The sequence below is a fragment of the Phodopus roborovskii genome, unplaced genomic scaffold (assembly GCF_943737965.1).
Source record: "Phodopus roborovskii unplaced genomic scaffold, PHOROB, whole genome shotgun sequence".
In the NCBI taxonomy this organism is placed as follows: Eukaryota; Metazoa; Chordata; class Mammalia; order Rodentia; family Cricetidae; genus Phodopus; species Phodopus roborovskii.
In genome coordinates, this window is record NW_026126409.1 from 10,929,982 (window position 1) to 10,957,836 (window position 27,855).

Sequence of the window (27,855 nt, forward strand, 5' to 3'; positions counted from 1 at the left end):
GCCCCCTTTATAGACTATTTCGAGAGAGTCACCAGGAGCTTGTTGATAGGCTGATTCTGTGTCAAGCCTTTGCTACATCAGGCTATTGCTGGCTAAGCCCTATCAGGGAGTCAACAATGCAGGCAGTTTCTCAGATCCTGGAGAGTGATTTTTCAGGGCTCAGTCAAGGGTTCTGACCTTGACTGTAGGATCGGGACATTTTCAAAACGTAACATTCCTCATGTGAGTATAAAAACTATACAAGAATACACATAAAAGGCTGTTTGAAGTGGACTACTGCAGCATGCCAGATGGCTATTTTACTATAATTTTCTAACTGCAATTCACATCTGTAAAAGGCTGAAGTTTACAACACTGTGATCACTACAACCTATAAAAACGAGTAGCTAAGGGCAACAGTGCTGCAAACATTCAAATTCTAGAGGCTCAGAAAGACAGGGCCACAAGATCAAGAGTGTGTTAGCAAACCTACCAGATGGGGCATGAAGACACACCTCACAAGCAAAATACAACCCACACCAAACTGTTTCCTACCTTCTTATACCCCTTGACCCAACCCCACCTAGAAAGTACACTCCACAAACAGATCAGCAGTGAATATTTTTTAATTCAATTTGTAAAGAACAATTGAAAAAACAAAATGCTAGTACACTCTTAAAACATTGCTTTCTTCATCTCATTGTTTATCTGCACAAAAATCATTGCGGTATTTGCAGTGTAATCATTAGTTGCCTAAACAAAAGCTACTTTCTATAAAACCATAAATTTAATGCAATTTTAATAAAGAGAAATCCAAAATTCTCTAGTTAACTTGATATATAGTGGTATATATATATATATATATATTTAAGCAGAAAACCTCAAAAAACAGTAACAAAAAAATAGGTCGCCATAGTAAAATATTCTGACCTGACTGTTCCTACAAACATGACTTCCACTAAATATAAAGACAACCATTATCCGTGATAAAAAAAAAAAAAATCTAGAGACCAAGTAGAAATGTGGAATAAAAATGCAACAATCCGTAATCCATCCTAGGCAGAGCCTGTTTCTAAGGAAACACAGGCAGTGGTCTACATAGGAAACCAGGAAACTATTATGCCCCGACAGAGACAGCCCTCTTCCTATGTGGCTGCAAGACACTGCTGTAAGGCTGCACCTTGCAGAGGAACCAGCTGTGTTGTCATGAATGCTACAGCAAAAGGTCAATGATTTCAAACGAGGCCCACGTGTCACCAGGCACCTCATTTACTAACACAAATCATCCTGATCAAATAGAATTAAAAAAAGAGAGAGAGGCTGGTGTGAAAACCAAATGCTCCTTGTAGGAGGCCCACCACTCCATGAACAATGTCCATATGCCCTGGGAAGCCCTCTGAATCCAGCAGCACTCACGGGGAACTAACTGTGAATGGGTCCAAGTCCTTTCTCAGAAAGCCCAGGCCCAGCAGCACAGGCCCTGCAGCTCCGTGGAGCTGCGGGAGACTCCGCCTTCAGGAGCCATGGTGCAGCTGCATGCTGCCCAGGATGGCACTGTCGTAGCGCTGTTCTACCCGCACGCAGCTTGAGTGCTCAACCACACTGCTAAGCTCGGGGATGCTCTCAGCAGTGTCCCCAAACCCATGGTAGTGTCCATAGTGCAAGTTCTCTCCCCCGTCCCCCACCCAGGACGGCCTGCTGGCCACACAGCTACTTGGGCTCCCATTCAGATGCAGAGACCCACACATCTCAGGGTTAACACCCATGGTCTTTTCTGGCTCCTCAGTCCCATTAGCACACACAGAACCCTGGCCACTGGAAAATGGCTGTTCATTGCTAATTCCATTAGATCCTGATAAGCACGGGTTACTCCTGCTCTCCATCCCATTGAGCTGGGTCACGCAGGGGAAGTCCAAATGTCCATTGATGACACTTCCATTTGTCAATGTATTCAACACGGAGCTACTGTTTTTCATATCTGCATTAAGAAATATACCTGTCACTAAAACGCAGACCAATGGGGAAGGAGAAACTAGCATATGATCAACTCTTGGCACAATTATAAAAGACGCTGGTTTATGTTCTGCTACAATTTTTCTCCCTTCCTTTTTCAAGGTTATACAGACAGATTTAGAACTAAAACACAACTATAGTATTTTGCCTACTAAGATAAGAAAAGTGCATATATTTCAGTAGCCATGGACAGTGATCTGAAATGTAAAGTTATCACCAAAAGTAAACACAGAACAGTAGATACTTATCTACCAAAGTAACCCTTGAAGGACAGTTTAAATATCCCCGAAAGAGTCCAGCAGAACCCAGCAGAACATTCTCTACTGAAGACACACAACTTTTTAGTCAAGTTGGGAAAGGCAAATGAAGCAGATACGCTAAGGAAGCTCGAACTAGTGCACCACCAGGGGACACCTCCCAGTCAGGGCAGCATAGCCATGATTACCAAAGGAAACAACCCTGGAGAATGCCCCTCAGTGCACTGGTGCAGCAACTACAGCAAAGACTGCCCACACCAGTGGTCTTACAGTTTTGAGGGCTTCTCCAGAGTCCAGCAACAAAGATGACATGAGAGCCAAGGTCTCCTCTCTGGTTATTTTCAGAAACCATTTATGCTGAAAGGTGTGGACAGTTCAGTCCACTGATCTAAATGTCTGTCTACCAATAAGATGCTGATGCACAGGGAAGAGTACAGACAATTACAATTGGTGTTCACAGGAGTCCACACAGGAAAAGAACAAGCTCTTACTTGGTAACACTGAATTTTATCTCAGTTCTCTGGGCTGTTGAGATAGACAGACACTAAGTCTACATAAGCCTAGTTCTAGTGGCTTGTGGAGAAACAAGTTGACTTTTTCCTGTACTTCAGTTTGCATGTGTCCTTGCAAGGACTGTAGTTACTAAGCAAACAAAACACCAAAATCACCACCAACATTTTTTGTGTGGTTGATTAGTAATAATAACAACTTAGTAACTTTAAGATATTCAGGGTATAATTTTCCCCCCTAAAATTGTAGCTTATCCCTATAAACAACTCAATATTAGAGAATGGACATTTCAAAGACTAGGAACAAAACTTAAAAAAAAAAAAAAAAAGAAGCAAGTTTTTCTCAAGGGGAAAATTATTTTTTTTCCCAAAAATAAAGTCTAAGTTACCTTTCTTCTATGTTAATTCATAAATAGGATGGTGAATTTCAAAGTTGCCAATGCCCTATAAACCTGGCAGCCTAGCCTCATCTGGGGCAGTGATGGACAGGGGCCCATCCCACCTCCCCCCCTCACCACTTGCTCTGTTGTGGACCAGCTGCTCAATCCAAAGCACTGTGTACAGGGAACCAGTCTGAGCTGGGGAGGAAGTCTCTGATACACTCACTGGAGAAGTCCCCCGATCCTCCGCCCCCAGTCTCCAGTGAGGGGCATTAAAAGTGTGAAGGCATCACTAAAACAGCTTTTCTAAAGTGTAGAGACGCACTTCAGGAGACGCAACTCACAGGCTTTCTGTGGACACAGGTGCTATTTCACATACATAAGGAGCTGGCAAGGCTCTCTAGGGATTCCTAACACGTCTCTGTCTCTTCGTCAGACAGTACTGGAAAGCACCACAAGGCCCACATGGCCTTCTGACATCCAGGATGAACGGGCTTGAAGGGAAGCCTGCCTGCCCACAAGCTTAGCGTGGGGCTGGCTGTTAACACAAGGGAGGATAGACAGTGGTTACTCCTGTCTGACCAGGAAGGGAACAGTGCAGTCTTCATAAAGGATAGGTTCTGGCTTGTCACTTTTCCTCTGTTACCTAAAACAGAGAGCCTGATTTCAAATGTACTCTCTGAGCACCCACTTTATTTAACTATTTGGCTGGAGGTAATACCACTCAAGACTGTGCAGAGCAAGTTACAGGCATAGAAACATTTTCTGTGGGTTTGGAAACACACAGGTAACCTTTTATTCCCAGTAAAGAAATGAACAGAAAGACATTATAGAGAACAACTATGATGTTCTGTCATCATCTAAAGAATAGGAGAAAAAGGCACATGACAAATAAATACATCTCAGAAACCCTAAATCCTAGAAAAACTGAGCCTTTGACTCCAAAACTGTAAAATAAAAGCTAATTATTCTAATGTGCTCAACATGTTAACATGTAAAGCACCATTGAGAATGATCAGCATTTTAACAGTCTTCAAGGGTTTTCCAGACACCAAAACAACCAAGAGCGTGGGGCAAATATCCCAAACTTGTCACAAGTGGGTCACAAGCCACAGCCACCACCCTCACAGTTCCCAGTGTTCAGTGAGCTGTCCACCTGCTGTACTGCCTTCAAAACATAACCCAAAGGCTATGTCAGGAAACCAACTGCAGACCTCATAAGAAAACAGCAAGGCATATCACATAAAGGCTCCAACCCAAACCCGGGAGACTGCACTAGTGCTCATAGTAATAGGATTCACTGAAATGCTTAATTCTTGCATCCATACAATACAAGTGCCAAAAAATTTGTAAATTATAATAGAACATTAAAAAAAAAAGTGGACAAGAAAGTGCAAAGTTTAAGAACTCAGAAATAGTAAGCATACTGATTCCTGCAACGACAAGGGGTTTGCATTGCTGAAACAGTATATATTTCTATTTCTTTGGGTCCAACAGAGCCACTCTCCTGTTGTTTGGTGTCTTCGACCACTGGGGTGTTGTTGCAGCTAACAGGAAACTGTCCACTCCCACCTGATACAGCAGCAAACTCTCTGTCAACATGCATTCTGTCAGCGTCGTCTTCAGGCTCGCCATTCGCTAGTGGCATGGCGTGATCCAGGCTGGGAACTGCACAGGAAAACAGGCAATTTTAGATTTCTGTGTCTGAAAAGAAATCAAAGCTGTGCTTTCCATCCCTTTATCTACACTGAAAGCTTAAACAACTGTCAAACAATTTAAAGAAGCAAAGCTCCCCAGTGAAGTTTTATACTATTGGGAAAGTACTTTTTACAACAAACGTGTTTAAGTGTGCAATTTCAGCTCAAAGTCACAATTTCCAGATTTCTGCTCATTTTCTTCATGGCAAAAGCTGTAATTCCCAGGCCGCAATACAGTTAATTCTAACGGAGATAATTCTAAGCTTATCCCATCCTGTCCCTACCACAAGTGTGTCTAAAGAAATACTGAAGATAATTCTCAATATGAAGCATTCAAAACAATCTTGACTTTAACAAAAAAAAAAAAAAAAATCCCGTAATTTAACTAAAAAAGATTATGGACAAGGTGACGTGTTTAAGCACAGACCATCCACAGGGACCCACTCCCAGCAATGTCTGGTCTGAGTCCCCAGAACAGAAAAACAAGGCACATACTAGAAAGTCTGAGATGGGACACAGGACAATTGGACAATTGGACAGTACACAGACACCATTACTTCCTTCCAGTATACACTCTGTAGACACCTCGGTCCCACACCTGACAATCGTCACCACTAGGAAACTGCCCCTCTCTTTGACAAGTAAATGGCTTCTAATTTTAATAATAGACTTCTTTTTTCTTTTAAAGTAATGATAAACAGATGGTTTTAAGAATTGCTCCTGCATGTTGCTTCACTGACACACCAGTCTGTAAAGTCAAGTATAGAATGCAATCATAGTTCTGGTGTGGTTTCAACACTCGATAAACAGAAGCAGGTGAGTTTGAGGACAGCCACAGCAAGTTCCAGTCTAGCCAGGGCTAAACAGTAGCCTGTTTCAAAGGGGCAGTGGGGGAAGAGAGCACGTTATCTGCAGGAAATTTTATAAACTGGGTATCATACTTTTCTTTTACATGTAAAACCTAGACTTACACACACAAACACATGCATACAATGTAAAAAAAAAAGGGCTCTTTGGGGAGGAGGAGACTAATAGGAAGGCAGAAGAAGAAAGTAGGGGTGTCAAACAGAAGCAAGGTGTGATACACGTATGAAAAATAACATGTTGAAGCGTATTATTTTGTATGCTAACCACTTCAAAAGAATCTTGTATTCACCATATGGCTACAGACTCCTCAGGCAAACACGTTTTTCTTCACAGAAGGCTGCCTCCCTTCTGTGCTCTCACAAACTACGTTTACAGCCCTCAGATGTACATCTTTGTTTGACATTTCTTCAATAAATACCTACAACTGTTTTGGGGTCAAAGGATACAAATACAAGGTAGTTTTCAAAATAGAAGAAATGAACTTCAAAGCCTAGTCCTCATTTTAGAGGCACCAGGGTCTTTGTCAAGTATTTTTACCAACATCTTATTCCTCCCCAAAGATGCTAACGTGCAGGTTGAAACCAGAAATGCCAGAGATGCAAAGAGAACCCAAACGAGAGAGCGATCAGTGTGGGACGGACCTAAACCACAATCTGACTAGTGAGAGACCAAAAGCATTTTAAACAGGACTTCTGGAACTACAAGCCATGAAGCTGTCTTTCTCAAACAAAGCTGTTTCAAATTCTGAAAGCTCCAAGTTAGTAGGTCAGTACCAAAGTGGCCGCAATGCACCAAGTCAGTGTCAACAGCAGCAGCCACAGAAGCTGGGACCTGGAGGGGTTAATTATCCAGCTGAGCAGGTAACCATGCTTCTACACGAGGATAGGGGGTCAGTGCTGGTCCACTTTCTGCTATGTCAGCTCAACCAAACCCAAGTACTCTTTAAACAGCTGTGCCAGATGTTAGACACTCCGTGTCCCTACAGGCCTCATGTAAAGGGGCAACTACGGGTTCTTGCAAGTAGGCATCATAACTATCTTTATCTACTTTAAAATGTATGTCATAGATTATGGAATTAATCACCACGGTATCCCAAAGAATACTGTGTTTGGATTCCATATGCTCCATGTTACACCTTGATGCAGGGTGCAGTTTCTGCCCCCAATCTGTCACTACTAAAGCCAATTAAGCCACATCTGAGGTTTGTGAAGATGTCTGAGTGACCTATGTTTATTCTGCTTGGGTTTGGAAGGGAAGCAGAAAGAACATCTTTTGTGTTTTGTCCTTTTTCGGGGGGGGGGGAGTTTAAGATGGGATTTCTGTACAGTCCTGGCTGTCCTGGAACTAGCTCTATAGACCAGGCTGGCCTCAACTCAGAGATCCACCTGCTTCTGCCTCCAGGGTCCTGAGATTAAAAGTATGCACCAGCACTGCCCAACAACAATCTAGTCTTAAAGCCATATAGCCAAGGTTCCTGTGCTCTAGTGACCCCAACAGAAATGTTCCCAAGACCTGCACTGCTAAGTTACATACAAAGCAGATGCCAATGCACAGGGGCCCAAACTAACAAGGATTTTCAGACAAAGGCTTGGGACATAGCCAGGCTTGTAACACTTCCAGCATCTTAGAAAAGGGCCTTTGGTATTGGCCCACTCAACTCGGAGAGGCGGGCAAAAGTTATGTGCTGCCTATCCCTTCATGTGCTGCAGCCTTTATAGTCTCATGTACACTCATTGTCAGGGAATGCTAAGCAGAAGAAGGCCTCAACCCCAACAAAAGGAGCAGGTGTGGAAAGATTTGCATCTTGGCTTCTAGCAGCCAACCATGAAGTACAGGAGCTGTTTGCTTGGATGTTTTATCACCTGTCTACCTCTACCTCATCTGTCTCTCAACTATCTCTTGCTATATATAGTTAAAGTTCTAAACAGAGGCTCTCCTATAAGGCAGACAGCCTGTGGGAACCAGGACACCTCACAGCAGATCTGTGGAGAGACTGAGGATGTATTTAAAGAGCATAAAGGGTTGTGTGTGAAACAGGCTGCTCACGGCTGCAGAGAAAACTGACTACAGCAGTGACAGGAAAACCACAGGTACCATGTGTTCCCTTGGCACAACACTAAGGGATCAGGATGACCATCTGCTTAGAAAAGTTGAAGTAAGATTTGCCACCCTAAAAATTAAAAACAAATATAAACAGAAATTGCTGCAAATCTGAGAGGACATTACAAATTAAAGGAACTAAATAAATATTATTCCTGGGAGGAGTTTTTATGAGTTTCATGTCTAAGGCAACTAACAAATGATCTATTATCAACCTTGCTAGGCATGTTGTTTTTCTTCAGGACCCCTGTCAAGGATGACTGACACAAACAGAAATCACAGGCTAAACTTACTACAGAAACCAAGTATGTCCAGTAGTCTCAGTGCTAACTACGGTCAAGGAATGCTGCAGCTTCTACCAACAGTGCTTTATGGATGCAACAGCAGGGTCACACTCAAACCCCAGAGGCAAACAACCTCTTTCTCCGGGCAGCTGCTTTCTCAACCCTTGTCCAGTCAGTCTGGATTTCCAAAGAGAGCAACCACTAATGATGGGCAGGGCACCAAGTTTTTCTGAAGACAAACTGAGGGCAGTAACAAACCCCAACTGGTTTAGACACAGCAAGTGTGCCATCAACACCAAATGCTCAGGAAACCTCAGCTCTCAAGCCCTGCCCCCAGTCCCATGTCCACACTAACACATCTATAATCTGTCTGACTGAACTGACTTGAGCAACTTTATAAAACATACTTCCAAGTATGTACATTTGATTTTTTCCAAGTATGCATTTTGTAGCATGACTTGCTTCCCGAGGTCAGTTTTATGTATAGGGGAAGGGCTACCCACTGTCACTCAAGGCATTTTTCGTCACCACTGTGCCTATTCACCAACTGTTCGAAGTGGGACCCTGAAGCCAGACAACACTTCCTGCACAGTTACTTTCATCATTACTCCATTTTATAAGGAACCTTGAGGAGCTTTGGTTTTATGAGTAGAATTCCATCCTGAGACTATCGTATCGAATTTTAGAATTCTAAGCCAGAATGGAACAAGTTTAATATGAAAGTCTGACCTATTTATTTATATATACCCAAATATTCTATGTGGGAAAGGTGGCTTCCATCTTTAAAATTATTTTCATGGCTAAGTTTAACAAAGGTTTTATTATTTTTATGTGTGTTTGTGTCTGTGTGTGAGTATGTGCATTTAAGGCCACATGAAGGTGTCAGATCCTGAGTGGATGCCATTGGGAATCACTCAGCTCCTCAGCCAAACCAGCAAGCACTCCTAACAGTTGGGACAGCTCTTCAGCCCAGAACTGTTTTTGAAATAATAATAATCTCATATGCCTGTGTTACATTAGAAAGTACTTCTATTTACTCTAGCTTGAGACACATTAACAAAATAAGAAATTCAGACCGAACAAACTTCTACAAATTTAAACAGCCAACAAATATGTCAGAAATCACAAACTATTCTAGACTGCAAGCTAAAAACAAAGCCTGCAAAACTGGAGATAATTACACTGTGACTGAAGAAAGGCTCCCTTAGAACACTCGTACAACATTCTACATCTGGGAAAGCCAGCACAGGGGTCAAGTACTCACCATGTCCACATTACACAGTAACTGACAGCAAAAGGAGAAAGGAAAAAACTGAGCAGCAGGGGAGGGAAGCCCACACCTATCTGTGACCAACTCTAAACTATGAAGAGACTTTTGGTTGCTCAAGTCACAGCAAGAGTACAAATAAACAAGGGCTCTGTCACATGCAACATGGCCCAAAGTGCTTTGGCTTTCATGCATCATTAGCCACAAAAGCCCAGAAGCTCCTGTCATGTTTTACTCTGCACTAGCAGTTGCAGGATGCAGGCTAAGAATGTGCAGCTGCCTGTGAAAGCAAGAGGTTCTAATGTACAAACTAAACCTCTAGCCAACGCTAACCAAAAGGGATCCTGTTGTGAGGAAACCAAACTCCATGGAAAACCAACACAACTAGCTGGATCTGCAGCAACAAGGATAAGGGAAATAAGGTATCCTTGGAAAGGACCCAGAAGGCTCAAGCAAAGAGACACTGGCCAAACTGACAAAAACCCTGTGAGCTAGTATTGGCAGTGTATATCTTGAGACTGAAGCAGGAGGATCACTTTAAGCTGAGGGCCAGTCTGGGCCATGAACCTGACCCTGTCTCAAAAGTAACCCGAGCCTAGCTTTTACGACCCTCCAGACCTAAGTGTGCTCAAGGGGCTCATGATCATCTAAAACAGGAAGCAGACTGTGGCTAACAATACTTGTTCTTGCAGAGGGCCAGGGCTTGATTCCAGAACCCACATCGTGGTTCCCCATTGTCTTTAACCCCAGTTCCAGGGGATCCAATGCCTGTCCTCTTCTGACTTTTGAGGACAATAGGCATACACGAAGGCAAAACATTTGCATGTAAAATAAAATTTTAAAAATGAAGCAGAATTTAAAATATAACAGCAACAAGGAAAAGCAAATAACTATCTTTCAAGGACCTATCAATTCTAATAGACATGTACAATTTGTGTATACATTTGATATATGAACACTACAATTTCAACCAGGTATTGCATCAAACAGCAAAGGTCTTAAAAAGAAAGACATACTGACAAACTCGGACACTGAATAAGTAAAACATAATGTTATCAATCAACACCTTGCCAGTTTAAAATCCCAGCCTATGTGCCACACTCAGGTTCTATAGCACCTCTCTGAAGTTGTAAGGCCCAAAAATCCCAATTTGGATAAACCATTATGTGTAAATTTATACATTTTATGGCAACAAAATTTACATTAGCACAGAAATCTGTAATGAAGAAATGTTAATGGCTATGATAGAGTAACAGAGACCCTCCTGGACATAGTGTTAAGCACTGGAAAGACATTACTGCCCACACCAAGTCCTGATACCATTAAGCAGCTAATGAATGTCTATCTGGTGTCTTGCTATACAGGACAAGATCATCCTCAGTAAGTCTCACCCCACTCCTGACATGTCAGTGCTGGTTTATATTCTTCTCCTGGTCTACTGTCCCTTTACGCAAGGATAAGGGATTTTATGTGAAAGGGAGATTTTTTCCAACTTAAAGGCTGATGTTATGCTATGTAAACTCTGTGCCCAGCAGCGGTGGTGCACGTCTTTAATTCCAGTACCAGGGAGGCAGAGGCAGGTGGATCTCTGATGCCAGCCTAGTCTACAGTGTTTCAGAACAGCAAAGGCTACATAGGAGGGGCTCAGTCTCAAAAACAAAACAAAACAACCCCCCCCAAAAAGCACTGAAAGAACATTAAAAAACAAAACAAAACCAAACCAACCAACCAAACAAACAAACAAACAAAAAAAAAAACAAAAAAAAAAACAAAACAAAAACAAACAAACAAAAAAAAACCACAAGGGAGAAATACTCCAGCAGCTTAACTCTTCTTCACGTCAGATGAACTCTCAACACACTCCTCTCTAATAGTGACAATATGAGCACAGCTTCCTTCCCAAGAAGGAAGACATGGCAACACCATTTTTAAGTTAATTTTTTGGAATCAGGGTCTCACTATTTAGCCCTGGATGTCCTGGAACTCTGTAGACCAGCCTCAAACTCATGGAGATCCACATGTGCCTGCACCACCACAGCCAGCCACTGAACATCCTTTTTTCTTTCTTTTTTTCAAGACAGGGTTTCTGTGTCCTGGAACTCACTTTGTAGACCAGGGTGGCCTCAAACTCACTGAGATCCAGACAGCCACTACCTCCCAAGTGCTGGGATTAAAGGCGTAAACTGCCACTACCCAGCTCCATTGACAATTCTTAAAAAAAAGCTCAAAAACAATGCAGATATTAACAACAAAATCAGCCTCAGTGGCAGGTTTAATGGTGACACTGCAAACAAATGAAAAAACGTCTCTTTAGGTCACAGAGGAAGTCAATCATGGACACTCAGAAGCCACCAGTCCATATCCATTCACATCTGGGCCACCCATATGCCACTTCTACACTACCCTTCTGATAAGCAGTCCATCCTCACAGGGAAGCTCTCTACTGTCCCACACAGAGCTCCCTTGGTACTTACTGTTTGGCAGATGGTGTCTCTAAAAGTTGCTTTTAGCCATGAGAAAGATACCTGTCAGGGCAGGGCCCTCGCTCTTTCCCACTCCCACATGGTCTCACCTCCGGTTCTAGGTTTCTTTACTCCCAGAGATTCTGAGTCTTCCAAGCATCTCTTTCGATTTGTTCCCAGGCTAATGTGATTGGGAAGCGTGTTCTCGTGGCTTCCACTCAAGGTACCATTATGACAGAAACGGCTCATTTGATGGTTCTGGAGGCTCAAGAGAAACTGGGTGCACTCTTGGAAACCCTGGGTTTGTGCAATGTCTGCTGCTGTCAGGCCACTGGCATTTCTCAGGCTGTACAACACAAAAACAATGAATTACATTCCACAGCACTTGACCCTGGTGTCTGCTCCTGCCAAACTGACTAAACTATCTGAAGGTGACAAGAGATCTATAGCAAAGCTTCATTAAGGGAGCAGTTAATCATCCTGGTCTGTAACTAACTTTTCCTACACATATTTGATTTGGGAGACAGTAAAAATAAAACAAAACAAAAAATCAATATACTAAACTTAAAGGTATCTTCCTATATGACTTCTCAAAGCTGTGTTTCATGTTAGTCTGAAGAATCTAAATTTATCTAACTTCAGACTTCACCTGAAACAGATTCTGTATACCTGCACCTAATTTTAAAAGCCCATCCTTTAGCTTGAGTAAAATTATAACAAGCATGTACTGACAACATTGTCCATGGCATTCATATTGAGTGGCTCCCTGAACGCAAAAAGTCAGTGTATCAACAAGCCAGATTTTTGGCTGATATGTGACACTTTAAGTGGAAGTTCAGAAGGTATCCTGACAAAGTGATCTGCCATTGGCCCCAACATCTGTGACAAGGTGAATTACTACATCTTGACAGATTTGCCCTTGGTAGGAAAATTCGCAGAAGTGTTATCATGTTGGAAATCTACAGCATTTGGGTGAACATTCTCCTAAACAACCTTGCAGTTAAGTACCACCACAGGACCTCATTCCCTAGGCTCAGTCCTGCCTGCTCTCCAAAAGGAAATACTGTGTCACCTGGTGGTAACACTAAAACACAAGTCACAGATGAAAGAAAGAAACAATGGCAGAATTTAAGCCAAAGGAGCTGAATAGGAAAGAAACAGCTTAATGTGCAAACATGAGACCAGTGAAACTGAGGGGACAGCAGCTACAGTGTTAAAGCCCCTCACAAGGCGTGGATGTGTATGCACTGCTCTCAGAGTCAAACTGCCGTGAAGCTACTGTTAGTTCTGGCCCATCAACTGGTACTGGGGACAACAATGGTGAGGAGAGCGTCCATACCTATTCAGCCAGCTATTCTTCACGCCCAACCAAGACGTGATGAAATGAAGGCCTCGCTTTGTATCAGAGAGATGACCAATCCAAACCCTGACGCTTGCGCTTGTTAGGGTGACTGTTAAGGAAGGCAACAAACAGACAGACAAACTTAAAAACTGGAGCACAAAAACTATAGGCTCAGGGGTAAATATTGGTTCTTAGTTTAAAAGGGTAATCATAGCTTTGTACTTTATATCCAAGGGTCACATGCAGAAGGCTTCAACTGCAGAAAATGTATCTACTTAAAAGGGAAGAGGTGTGTGTGTAATACCTATCTGGAAGACAGACTCCAGTCCAGTTTGTGTGTGTGATAAAATGCAGTATGCCATATGTGTGGTGCGCATGGAATTAGTGTTGGTGTGTTTGTAGAGGCTGATGAACTACTTCTTTTGTTCTCCATCTTGTCTCCCACTGAACCTGGAGTTCACTGATGTGTCTAGATTGGCTGGCCAGGGGACCCTAGGGATCTGTCTTCCTTATACCTGGGGATCCAAACTCAGGTCCTGATGCTTGCATAAAAAGCACTTTACTGACTGAGTTATCTTACCAGCCCTCAAGTCCAGTTTAATGAGATACAAAGAGATTAGACTTGAGAATTCCAGAAATCAGTAGCCTCTCTTAAAAATAAAAAGCAAATATATATAGGACCAGTGAGAACTAAAAGTTGATATTGTTAAGACTGCAGTACAGTGAATTCTGATGCACTCATCCCAGCTTCTTTACTGATACATGAATTAAAAGAAAAGAAAGCCCACCTGTCATTAGAACATGACTCACACAGATATTATGTGCCCCACACAGCCACATGTTTAATAAATGTGTGGAACTTATCACACAGCAGAGTAATGATGGTCTAGACATGTCCACTTGTCAAGAAACAAACTATGTAACAAATTTAAGCTTCTTCAGAATCTGAAAAGACAAGAGCAACACTAGACAAAATTAACGATCACTTTTATTGCTACATTTATGTGTGTGTACACATGCACTATGGCCTATGTGTGGAGATCAGAAGACAACTTTGTTAAAGACCGTCTTCTTCCACCAAATGGATTTTGGGGACCAAACTCACTGTCTCACTAGCCCCCAAATGACCATTTTTTATGGATAAGTATGGTCTTGTTCACCAAAATTAAAGAATACAGAAACAAGAAGCCAGTATTTAACAGGATGGTAGGTAAACACACTAGGAAATTTGCAACATGAACCACAGTGGGCTAACAGCTTGGCCCCTGATCCTCCAGGGACAGGTCAACACTGGTGATTTCCTCTACTTACACCAGAGCCAACCAATTTATATTTGCAGGACCCAACTTTCAAATTCAAGAGAAAAGACAAAAAGATGAGAGCCTACTCATCCTGTGCAGCAGTGAGTAGAGCCAAAGGTCAAGCTGAGTGTCTCATATAAAACATGAATGGGAAACAAAAGACTAAAAATGTGAACTGGAAACATTAGAACCTGTGCTACACAATGCCTGCAGTGACACTATCAGAAAACAGGAATACAAAGCACCCCTGACTCTATATGGTGTCTTGTGTTGCTCAGGACTGACTGCACAACAGTTAGCATTTGCCTTCTCAAGCTTAGGATCTGTTCAGTGATGCTGGTACATCAAATACCAGCCTCCACCGTCCACTGGTCGTCTCTCCTGACCTTTTCCTCTCTTGCTTACCTCCACTCACCACTTGTACTGTCTATTCCTGTGTGAGAGCCCCTCAGTCTTGTTCATTCAACCAAAGTCCTCCACAGGGCAGCTGGCCTGACTGATTGGCAGGGAACATTTAACCCAGGACATACTACTTTTTCTTTGAAGGGCCAAGTATGTGGAGCATACAATCTCATTCCCAACTACTCAGTTCGTGTAGCCTGAAAGCAGCCGCACCAAGTCAGTGTGTCTGTCATCTCTTATGAACAATTAAATCTGAGTCACATGGATCTTTACATATAATGCCCATTATTTCTCATTTTGATTCCTGTTAAGTTGGCATCTAGAAATTAAAAGCCATCTTTAGCTCATGGGCCGTCCAACAGCAGACCAGGGTAAGAGCTGCTGACAAGCATGAGGCTGTTCCCCTCACATCAACCAGCACCCTCAAAGACTTCCTCACTGTCTTCTACACTTTTGGATTCACTAGTGCCAAGCAAAAAGATAACTTTCCACAATTACCAAATCTATCACAAAATACTAGATACCCAGAAAACTACCAGACAAGCGACCGTGTCTTACTACCTGCTATACCTCCCGAGAGAGCCTCACAGTGGAATCTGAAGGTGGCAGTGTGCAGAGTAAGACCCGCTTTGAGGTCTCAACTACTTTTACTAATTTAATTTCAATTCATTAGAGGCTGAAAATTATGTGGACTTCTGTATCAAAATGAGAATAAGCACTAAATTCTATCTTCTCAAAAAATGGGGTTTTATTTTTGTAGTGTTGGGGATCAAATCCTGGGGCACACACATCAAAATACTAAATTTTTAGGCATCAAAATACCAAAGGCGCTTGGGTCTTTAAATTCTGTTTTCACATATGCTTCTTTTATTAGCTCATATTTCAACTTCAGTGTTTAAACAGGTGAGACAGTGATCTTGGTTACCCTATATCAAGTAAACTGTACTTCTGACATCTATGTAGCATCCCACTTTAAGGAGGCAATCTCAGCTTTCCCTTCTTAGTTTTCTAAAGCCCCATGGGAGGTGGGCACATGAATGAATTACATAATTCATTTATGATTTCTATATCCTTTACTTTGGGTCAAGAGCTTGTTAACAATCCATTCCCCTTCAGCTTGTGACTCACCAACATTAACCACATAGGACTAACAGGGTCCTGCAGACAAGACATAGTCTATCTAATAAAGTATCAATAAAGATAGAGACCTGGGAGAAATGGCTAAAGTTGTTATTAGGAATGATCTCAACCCTTATCCCCTTTCTTTGGTCCTAACATCCAGACAAAGGAAGTATTAAAACGGGAGTCTGTTAATAATTCTAGTCTTGTTGAAGCTCTATGAGGCTGAGCTTCATCTGCTCCTCCCCCAAGAGGGAGGAAAACAGTTCCCATGCAGATAACCCTCAGCAGCGCCTAGCGTCAAACCTAGGGCCTTATACGTGCTAGGCAAGCTTTCAAACACTGAGTCACACACTCAGCCCTCTTGCTATTCGTTCAGAATCAGAAAACTAGCACAGGAGAAGAGAGTAACCCCAGTTATAAATTAAATATTTTGCCAAAGTGGCAAAAATGAATCAAACTGTCACCAAACACAATTTCCTGTAAGAATATTTTGAATTGAGCATTGAATTTAATTTGCTCAAGAATTCCTCCCAAGGAACTTTAGAACTGACTGCCACACAGGCCAGCTAACCCTTTGATTTTCCACTTACAGTGTCACAGTACCAGCATAGAGAAGCCATTCCAATGAGTGTTTTTTTTTTTTTTTTTTTTTTTTTTTTTTTGGATTAATGTAATAATCACGGATCAGGAAATACCTGATGTCGTTTTTAGAACTCAAGGTGTCACATCACCTTTGTGACACTTTCTTTATGCTAATGCCATGTGACAAAAAAACAGAACCACAATTTTTATATAAATAATACTTCCATTAAAATTCTGATCTGAATTTAGCTATTGTTAGTTTACAAATAAGAAGGTAGATATCATAAATTAGGGTAAGCAAAGCATGCAAATCTAAAGAATCTATATCTGAGTTCCTAGATTAGCATTAAAACCAATCACCGCAACAAATACCTCCACAGTATGCTTGTGTGCAGAAGGGAAGCCATACTGAACATTCAATGCCACAACCGTAAGGTTTCGGAGAAGCACCTGTGGCAGTTTCAGCCGTTTCTATGTGAGTGCTCCCCTTTCTAGGGTTACTTGAAAAAACCAAGTCAATTCGAATTACGCAGCTGTAAAACATTGACACGTGTAGTTTTTACAGATTCGGAATCTTGTGCGTGACTTAAAGCGGGCACGGTTCATACACAGGAAACGTCAATCATAGGGATCACATTGGCAGGCAACACTGGATTAAGAATACATACACACATGAGGTGCAGGGCAGTAGTCATAGAGCTAAGCCCTGGCCTGTGGCCACCCTCCGCGCTCCAGTGCTGTCACTAAGAATCACCTTCAGTAACGCCAGCAATGAAGCCACTTATGTCAATATTGCAACAAAAGTTTAACAGTACGGACTAAACACCATCAACTCACGATTCTCGTTACTTTAAAATTTGGTATGCTGTATCGCAAATACATTAGTAACTATTCCTAGATGGAAATAAGCAAATAAATGGAATCATTAAAAAAAGATAAAAATAAAAACATTTACTAAATGTCTACTTATACAGACAAAACATTAGCAAACATCTGTTATTGCAGTAAAAGACAGGTGTATTTTAACCCTTTGGTATCCAAACACACAATCATGAAGACTTTAATAAATGCACTCTTCACTTAACAATAGGAAAAAACTATTTGTTAAAAAGCTTCTACCTGAACAACTTTGGTGCCAAGTTTTCATTTCAAGTTCAACATTATTGAGGACAATTAGCATTGCAAGTGAACCACAACTACTGTTTGCATACATTAAAATATTTAGCATGTTCCACTATGATTTAACAGAGAAAAATTGGTTTTTATAAATTGTTGGTTTTTAAAATACCAATTTAATGTACAAGCAATAGTTAAAGATGATATCTCTATCATTTAAGTTATTAATAAAATAATTCTAAGGTAGTCTGTCAACTCTGGAACCCAGTCATACACTGACTACTCCTGCCTGTGGGCAGACCTGCACAGCAGCCTCCATCTTGGAGGTTGAGTGGAGGAAAAGGCAAGGCAAGACCAGAGAATCGGTAGTAGGGACAATCAGAAAAGGGGCAAGCATATGAGGATGGAAAGAACTCAAAGCACTAAAGCATCAGACTAATTCAGTCATGATGAGTCTGAGACATCTCTTAGCAGGACCCATGTTCTGAAGGAGAAGTATGTTGGGATGAATTAACCATCAACTACAGAAGTGAATGGCTAACACAGTAGGTCCTGGTTACACTTACAAGAAAACTTCTGACATAATACTCTTAAAGTATGTTCCTAATATGTGTTTGTCCTGGTGATAACCCTGCCTTTAGGCAGGGTCCAGGTGAAGAACATATACCCACTTCAGTGACTACGAGAGCCTGCAACTGTGGCTGGCCTACTGTCGTCACTTTAGACAACTGAGCCCATCACTACACCAGGTGAAGAAGCCTGTTTTTAGTTAACTATTTCAAAGGCACCCTGATAGATGTGGTTACCATAAAATACACAACTTCTAATGAAACCACCTTCTACAGAGCCCTGCCTTCTATATCAGGTGAGACTGAAGTTCAGCAAAGTTCAACATGCTTAGCTATAGCTGGAGGGCCTTTAAGGTATACAAACATTTAGTGTGCTCACAGAACTGGGATTTGAGCCCGTGTAGTTGGACTTTTAGGCGTGAACAATGGCAATTACTGGTGACTACCACATAAGCCAGAAACAGAGCTTATGTGGAAAAGATAACTTGGCACCAAAACTCAAGATTTAAATTAAGAGAAGAAAACAAAAGTCCATCAACATACTCACGTGTGGTGCTAGAAAATTTAATACGATGCACAGCTGCTGAACTGTGTTATCTTACAGTTGCAACCTACATTAACAAGTTCAGTCACATAACAAACCACTCTAGCAACAGACACTTAGCAGCTACCCTCACCATCTACCTGATGATCAAAAAAAGCAGAACTTTAGTCTTTGGCCACTTTAATGTAGTAGATATGTAAAAAGTAGGGCAGGAATTAAAAGCAAAATCATTAATTTAAAAATAGCAGTATGAGGCAGCTTTTAACCTATTCAGAGAAGGAAAGTTTTTTTTTTTTAAATCTCCTAAATATTACAGATTATAAAATGAATTAACAATCTGACCCATTCTGAAATGAGAAAATATATAAAGTAATTTTAAATAAGGAAACTAATGCTAAACCTTTGGTCTTAGGGGGAAAAAGACCTAGTCTGCACTGGGAATACATCTGACCATTTAAGCAGCATTACAGGGAGAACAGACCTAGGTACTTACTGCTATTTGGGGGAGTCAACTAAACAGGATAAATTACAAAAATGTGCAGAATATACATCAAGAAGCAGTTTTCAATTCAGCTTACTGTCAAACCAACATTTTCATTAGATGATAAACTGAATAACCACATACACAATAGTAATAAATAATGACTACTTGTATTCTAACTCCAGGCCAAAGACTTCTGATTTTACAAGTTGCTTTTGCCTAGGTAGTTCAAGCTAAATGTTCCTTCCAAAAAAATGTGAAAGCTCAGTCCAGGGCAGTCACCATACTGCAGGGTCTCGAGGGGTGGCTCCTGTACTGAGATGGGGGACAGACTGGCACTCGAGGCCATGCTCAGCCACACCTGGTAGAAAAGAGACACTTGAGGGTCCTGTAACCAAGGACAGAGTTGTAAATAAAAGATACTCATATTTTAAGATACCTACTTAAAAGAAAGAAAGAGAGAAAAAGGATACACTGACAGATATTTACTGGCTCAAAGGGTTAAATCTACCCATTAAAATGAAAACTAACATTTTTGTAATCAAATGTTCAGGACCAATTAAAGTATAATTTAGAAAAAAGTAAGCTATTTAAAAGACCCAACTTTAATTGCCCACTATTTCCAAAAATAATTTAATAAACTGTTATATATGACTATATTTATATTCAAAGTTTGTTATTAATGGTCTAAATTTTTAATATAAAGTGAGTAAAACTGATTCTATAACTTTAAAGCAATTAAGAATCATCTTAAATGGTTTAAGATTACATAATACATATTCACATTATCAAGTTGTTTTTACTTTGCCTTACATCACAACTAAATATAGTTACAAGGGTCCTTAAAATGTAGCAGTTAACACATACCTTATTTTTTTTTTTTTTTTGAGACAGGGTCTCACAATGTAACTCAGGTGGGCCTAAAGGTCCACTCTTTCTGCCTTAGCCTCCTGGGTACTTGGATTACTGCCATGTGCTGCTGTGTGAGCTAGGGCAACACAGACCCTACTTATGACATTAAACCTCCAAGCCCAAGCTAATGGTAAGACTTGCCAATAAAAGTGGAAACGGAAGCTAAGCTCTGGACACAGATATACCTACATGAACTAACATACATGGTTTTGCTACTCAGGACCTATGTTCAGAAATCACTGTACTACAGAATCAGAACAATAAAGTGGAAACCAAAGGGTTAAACTAAGTTTTGTGGGTCTCACTGCATCCAAGAGTCTCAATTTTCACATTTCCTGCTAAAATAAAGTGGTTTCTAATTAACTTTTAATGAGTTACTAAGTTACAGTAAAAATTTAAAAGCTGGCATTGTCGGTTATTTTGATTATTACAGCTCTCTACAGCTTACACTCAATGTTTTAAGGGTGAAAACCACATCCATTTGTTAATGCTGTGAACTGCAGAAGAAAAATTTTATTACACTGTAAAAAAAATTAAACAAATGAATATAATACCTAAATAATGTATAATGCTGTGGCTAGCTAAGGGTTTGCATACAAGATCACATTTCTGAACTAACACACTCATACATCAGCACTGTTCTAGCAGGTGATAGATCACAGCTCATGTAAATGGCACTAAAACGAGAACATTCTACACTACTCAGCAAAGACTCCAAGCAAGCTAAGTCTCTAGGTATGCAGCTCCAGGTAACTGGAAACTGTCAATTATTAGGTCTACAGAGGCTTTATATGAGGCCTCACATTGCTAAGGAAATCCAGACTTAGAAACAGTCTTCAAGACTGTGAGCCAGAGGGACCTGCAAAAACATTGGACTCTAATCAAAGCCCCTCCCCAACATCTATTTGAAATTAGAACCTGTCTAACACAGTGTGAGAAGACCTGCCACAGTGACATGGCTACTTAGTGGCAAAGTCAATGGCCCCAGGTTCCAATATTGAATGGACTGACTGTTCTCTTCCTTCCACTCTGAGCTATGGGGAAATGAAGCCTACATCTGTTAGTGGTCAACCTAACATAGTCTTCCTCACTAACACCTGATCAAAAAGGCACAACTACAAGGACATTTAAGGTTTTTGCTACTCTAAATGCTACTTCTGGATGAACACCTTGAGCACATCACTAAGCGAGAGGAATAATTGAAGGCACTTACTCAGTACGAGCCCCGTTCCCTACCAGGGCACTGATGCACTCCAGGCTCCCAGAGCGGGCCGCCTTATGAATGGGCGTTTCCCCCTCACAGTCCTGAAACACAGAATGCACAGGCTCAGATTCATCCAAGCTGTTGGCAGCGAGAAGCAGGTAATCAATACAGAGCCTCCCTTATCTCTGAAATAAAGTAATGTGAGCAAAATCCAAAGTGGAGCAGCAGAAGGCAGTGCCACCTGTGAAAGGACATCGACAGCCAGGCTGCAGACTACGTGTAAGATATTGACGAAGATCTTGGAGGGGTCCCATATTGATGGTGTGAAGCCAGTAATGCTGATTTACCAATCATTTTATTCCAGAGCTTGGCACAAATGTGTTGTATAGAAACTCAAAATAAGTATCTTATAACAATAAAGACAAATTCACATTACAACAGCTACTCAGAGCTGGGCAGTTGTGGCACCCGCCTTTAATCCCAGCATTTGGGAGGCAGAGACAGGCAGATCTCCGTGAGTTCAAAACCAGTCTGGTCTATAAGATCGAGTTCCAGGACAGCATCCGAAGCTACACAGGGAAACCCTGTCTTGAAAAACCAACCAACCAACCAACCAACCAACCAACCAACCAACCAACCACAAAACAAACAAAGGATACAGCTATCCAGACCAAGAAAAAGCACACAAGGCAACTTCAAGTCCAACCTCTGGTGTAGCCAGCCCTCCACAGCTTCTGTGGTGCTAACAGCAATAATACATAAGAGCTTGTCTTGAACTCTATCCTGAACTGGAACTGTATTTTAGAAAAGACGACCTCAAGTCAGAGGATTAGGGTAAAGACATGGAAAACCTATGCCAGGTAGGGGAAGTTGTGTAGTGCTAACAGACCTTCAGCTTGGCAAAGACACTGCAGGTACAAAAGGGCAACAGATGGAGTGAGCATTTCTGTCAGACACTCAGAGTGCTGTCTAGGAAACCCCGAGGGAGGGCTTTGCCAGTACTAGAATGGATCTCACTTCAAGGTTCCCAGGAACAGCAGTTGGGAGTACCTGTATCACGTAATTAAGGGATAAAGAAAAAAGGCAGGGGGGCAATTGTACAGTGTGTGGCCTTGGGAAAGAGTCATTCATAAAGCAAAGCCTGAGCAGCAAAGGCCTGAGCTCCTTCCCAGTGCACTGCACAGGGAAAAGTGTTGTTACTGCTTCACAGCAAACAGATCAAGACCAGACTGCTGACAGCTAAGGACAGGGAAGTGTCCACTTATTAAACAAGGGTTCTCAATGGTTTAAAGTGATACAAGGGTCTAGTCAGGATAAAGTTGGGTTTTTTTAAATAAAGAAACAGCAAGCCATGTTACTGTCCAAGAACTATATGTGAACTCAGATGTTTAAAAAGCAAGCCACTTTCATTGTTTTTTTTTTTTTTTTTTTTTTTTTTTTTTCTTTTCTTCTTTTTTTGGAGACAGGATCTCTTAACTGTGTAGCTCTGGCTGCACAGACCCTTGAACTCACATATATCCATCTCCCTCTGCTTCCCTAACACTGGGAGCAAAGGTGTTTGCTACCACATCTACCCAAACTACCTTTTTAAACAAAGTCAAAAGAGACAAAAATTAGAGACTGGCCCCCATATGTACACGAATCATCACACACACACCAGCATCTACAACCACACACAGAGACATACATACTCTGCAGGAAAGCTAACAGATTTAGATGAGGTTTGGAAAATTATGTTTACAACAAAAAAGATAATCTTACAGTTAATTTTGGAACAAGAGAAAAAAAATCTTCCCCAAAGATGAAGGGATATTAACAGTGGTCAGAGAACAGGAAGGAGATGTCTATGCTACAGCAATATGTAACCAGGAAAACCCAAACTTCTCAATGGTGCCCTCCAATCTGTTTATGTTTCAAAAGTAACCAGCGGGGTAAGCTGAAAGCAAGGCTAGGAAGACTTGCCCTGAAAGCTGATTGTGTGGTGCTATCTGAAGGGACTCCGCAGAGCAGTGGGAAGGCAGAGGCACACCTGTGAGCCTGCACTCAGTATCTACTGAAAATAACCAGCTAAAAGGAAAGGAGCATCTGGCATTTAAAAAGCCCAGGGGAAAAAACAAAGTGTACCAATTTCTTTATACCTCTCTAAATTACACTGTTAACATATGGAAATTTTAAACTTAAATTCCATATAACAGCAAATATGAACTATTTTCATTATGTATTATCCATATTTTATTGGTAGAGCTGGAACCAAAGTTTAATAAGTGACTTGTCCAAAGCCAGCCTGCCTAACAGAACTCAGATTCAAACCCACAGTGCCCATTCTGCTGAGACCAGGAGGCATCAGGCAGATGGACAGATGCTTCTGCCCTGCAAGGTGAGGGTGCAAAAGAGGAAATTCATATGAAAGAAGGAAAGGAAGTCTGTAAAGATCTAACGCTGCCCCTATTCAAGTCTCAGCAACAAAAGCAGGCTGGCCTTTCCTTATACTGCCCTTTTCACTGTCAGTCTCAAGAAGAAAAAAAACTGCATGCTATGCCTTGCACCCCCCTCCCTCCTGTCCTTGTTCCAACCCATGGCCAAAAAACACTTGCCATTTTATGTGGGTAGCTAACGTCCTCAGGAAAGAACCACAACTGCTTTACAACTGTTATAACCAAGGAACAAATCAATCCCAAGAAAGATAAGCAGGAGGGAGGAACTGAGATCCTCTGCACATAAGATGCTGATGAGGATAAGAAAATATGAAAGAAATTGGAATGATGGCCCATCTGTTAGAAGCATGTACTGCTCACTCAGTAGACTGGAGCTCCATTCCCAGCACCGGAATCAAGACAACCCAACACTGGTCTCAGCAAACAGTATCTACCACATACAATATTTTTTCCTTAAAAGAAAAGTACATAGAAAATGAAAGGAAAAGGGGGGGGCATATATCATTGCCATGAGAGCTGCCAGCATGTAATCCACCCTTTAAGCTGGGCAGTAAGCTCTGTCTGCTCTATTTCAGACCATCTACTGGATGCTTCTCTACTATAGGCTAATAATATAAACCCATAAAAATACATCATAAAAAAAAATCTGGCTCACATATCTAGTAAGTACACTTGAATACAAATTTCACAAGTCATTTATTCTTATCACTAAGTAAATGACACTTAAAATGAAGTTTCCACACCTAGTCATTACTTGTGTTTGAAGGGTAAACCCACCCTGAAGCCGATAAAAGCCATCCTTTTGCTAGCGTGGATGTGTTTCTACAGTATCTATGAAGTTAAGACAGCAGCCAGGAGCAGGAGCCAGGAAATCTGGGCTGTGGGCCAGCAGCCTTCAATTATCAGCTGTGACCTTGGGCAAATCATCAACTCAGATCTGGGTGAGTCCCATAACAGGTAAAATCGCTCTACAAACTGAATGCATGCCTTGGGAGGAAAGGGCTTATTAGCCACAAGTAACAGAAGGAGCAAATTCCAGTTTGCCTCAGGTAAAGATATCAAACTCTAATTAAGGCCTCAATTTAAAACATCTTGTGAATAGCTGTAACTGGAAAAACAAAGGCAATGTCAATCAGGCCTCCTTACCGGTTTGTTAATGTTGGCCCCAGCCTGAATCAGCCAGACCAGACACTGAGGATGTCCTCCAAAAGCAGCAATGTGGGCTGGGGTCTGGGCATAGCGGGTGGTGGAGACATTCAGTGAGGCTCCTGCTCTTATCAACTGGATTAAGCACTCCAACTTCAAACAGGTGGGAAGACAAAAATAGGACACATCAGTATACCAATTAATAGTACAAAAATCTAAATTCCACAACAGTCACCAGTAGTGTTTTAGTTCCCATTCTTTTTCCTTCTGATAATAAGTAAATCTCTTCCCAACACTATGCCAAGATCTTAAGACATTTATGCCACGAGTGCATTATTTAAAACTTCTATCAAGACTTTCACACACATGATAAAAATGTTAGTGACTGGCAGGCTACAAAAAGATGTCTAAGTACAGACAACGCTATACAGTCAAAGACTTTCCCAGCAGTGTGCCCAACTCTTCTACAGGTTCACTCCATAGCTGAGCTCACCCAGCAGGTGACTAACGGTAAGACTGGCCAGTGGAGACAAGACAGAGCCAGGTCCTGTTGTGCTGGCTGCTGGTTATGAGTCCACCACAGGCCAACACATGCAGCAAGTGCCTACCATGTGGCCAGGCAACTTTTGGGATTTACTTGTTCTCCAATTTTGGACTGCTTGTTCTCAACCGACCACAAGGCAGTGAAAAAGCTGTGTGTCCTGGTTGCAAGCAACTCTGAGGGAAAAAAACAAAACAAAAAACAGCACCCCAAGTGTTCTTATCTGTCACTCTTCAGCGATTTAAGCTTGTCCTTATAAAGGACAGATCACTTCAATAAACACTTCGATTTTTATTGTTTGGCAGGCTACAAAACTTACACAGTAGGCAGTGAACACATTTAAACACAACAGTGTTAGACAGAGGTCGAAAGTAATGACTGGTGAAGAGTTCCTTTAATTTCCCAGGGGAAAAATGAAAGTACAAATCAATGGTAAGATGAATAGGTGTCAAGTGAAAAGTGGTTAATTAACGTTTAACACGGGGAGTCCCTAGGACCTCAACCTGTTAGCTAGGCCATGTTCAACAGAGGAAACTGGATTTGGAATTCTGCAGGGTACTTTTGAATGGGGCATTTTGTAAAAGCAAAGTATAATTAGCCTTAATAATGGCCGGTCTAAACGTCAGCATCACTGGTACATCCTAAGGAAAATATACTGGAAAGCTACAAAGATAGAGATAGAGAGAGAGAGCACAACAGATGGCCAGGTTGCGGAAAGAGGCTCAGCCTCTGCGAGCGATCTAAGAGCTTTCCCTGCTAGTTAGAATGGGTTTCCAAGATGGTTCCACATCTTAAGACTATACAGGTTCATAAGACAGATCAAAACAAAACAAAAACAACAAGAAAGCAAAACCAGAGTCCTCGCCTCAGCTACAAAATTGGCCTCCAAAACCAAGTCTTCATTCGTCCTCCATAGAGGTGGGAAAAAATCCTTTAATTTTATCTTACATTATGCATTGTGAAGTTGGCCAGCCGCTTTAGGGCGCGGAGGCTCGTCTGTCCCCTGGTAACTATGGAGACTGTGGATCCCCGGCGACCTCCGGGCCTCGCCTACGGTCACATCAGGTGCAGATTCAACACCCCGGACCACGAGGGCAGCGCCCATCCTTCCCCGTCTTAGAGGCGATCTGCAGCCGGTTGCCATTACACCGGCGCGAGCGGCTCCGCGCGAGCCGCTCCAACCGCGGCCTACATCACCCCCTCTCTCAGAACGGACCGACGAGCTGCACATGCGCCCTGGCTCCTTCAGGGCGCGTGCGAGGCCGACCCCGCTTCCGCCTTGCCCTCCCATCACTCCCCGCGCCCCCCGAGGTCCTGGGTCGCGCGCGGCGCCGCACATGCGCCGTGCACCCCTCGAGGCGCCGGTCGGGCCGGCACATCTCCCGCGCCCCCACCCCCTGGGTCGCAGACCGCGTTCAGCCGCACATGCGCCCTGGGAACCTCGGGGTTGCGGATGGGGCGAGCGATGGGTGCCGCCTCCCGGGCTTTTGCCGCGCTCTGCAGGCACGGTGGGGTGCACTCTGACCCTCGCGGGAAACCCCGCGGAAAATGGCGCCTTAAAGTGCCCGCGCCCACCTTTCCGAAGTGCGCGGCCCAGTGCACGGGCGTCCAGCCGTAGAAGGAGTCTTCCGCGGCCAGGTGAGCGCGCGGTGTGTGCGGCAGAAGTGAGCAGAGCGCCACCAGGTCCCCGTCGCGGCAGGCGCGGTGCAGCGGGAAGCGGAGCGACAGCAGCTCCTCGCTGGAGAAGCCTGCCTCCGCACCCGCTCCCGCCGACATGATGGGTCGCTGGGAAGCGCGCGACTCGGACCGGCTAAAGGGACGTGCCGGCGAAGGCCTGCGAGTCCGCCGCCACTCAAACACAAAGGACAAGCGAGCCGCTGCCGCGTCCCACCCGCTGCCGAGCGCGGCGAGCACTGAGGGCGGGACCTGGGCGGCGGGGCGGAGCCTGCGCCTGGACAAGGTGGGGCCGGGCTGAGATCGCTGCCTCCGGCGGCTGGTGCTGAGGCTGGCGCCTGCGATGGGGCGGGGCCTGGGCTCCGGGGCGGGGCCTGCGCCGGGACAGGGCAGGCCTGACTGGCCGCTGCCTCCGGAGTGGGAGGAGCCTGGGCTCCGGGGCGGGGCCTGCGTCGGGACGGGGCGGGAACGCCGCCTTAGGCCTCTGGTGCTGAGGTTACTACCTGATCCCGCCAGGAAGGGGGCGGGGCCGGGAGGTGATCGCGGCTTTGGGCCGCTGCTGATGCCGACGCGGGGGTGTAGCTGAGGGAGGGCCTGCACATTGGCGTGAGCAGCTTGGCTGTGATTGACTCCCGGGACGTCCGCGCCTGAGACCCCGCTTCACTGAAG

The 27,855-nt window shown here is 43.0% G+C and overlaps 1 protein-coding gene across 2 annotated transcripts; it reads right to left on the reverse strand.

Moving 5' to 3' along the window:
* Positions 1 to 587: 587 nt before the first annotated feature.
* Ankrd10 (ankyrin repeat domain 10) lies at positions 588 to 27,493 on the reverse strand. 2 transcript variants are annotated; one of them, XM_051181989.1, is made up of 6 exons: positions 27,088 to 27,493; positions 24,972 to 25,124; positions 21,400 to 21,491; positions 11,926 to 12,161; positions 4,711 to 4,806; positions 588 to 1,957 (listed from the first exon to the last, which is right to left on the reverse strand). In XM_051181989.1, exons 1-6 carry the CDS (start codon positions 27,286 to 27,288, stop codon positions 1,494 to 1,496), a joined length of 1,242 nt encoding a protein of 413 aa, XP_051037946.1. In that variant the 5' UTR covers positions 27,289 to 27,493; the 3' UTR covers positions 588 to 1,493. The 2 variants fall into 2 exon arrangements, with proteins under 2 accessions (XP_051037946.1, XP_051037947.1); XM_051181990.1 differs by lacking the exon at positions 27,088 to 27,493 and adding an exon at positions 26,461 to 26,512.
* Positions 27,494 to 27,855: the final 362 nt, after the last annotated feature.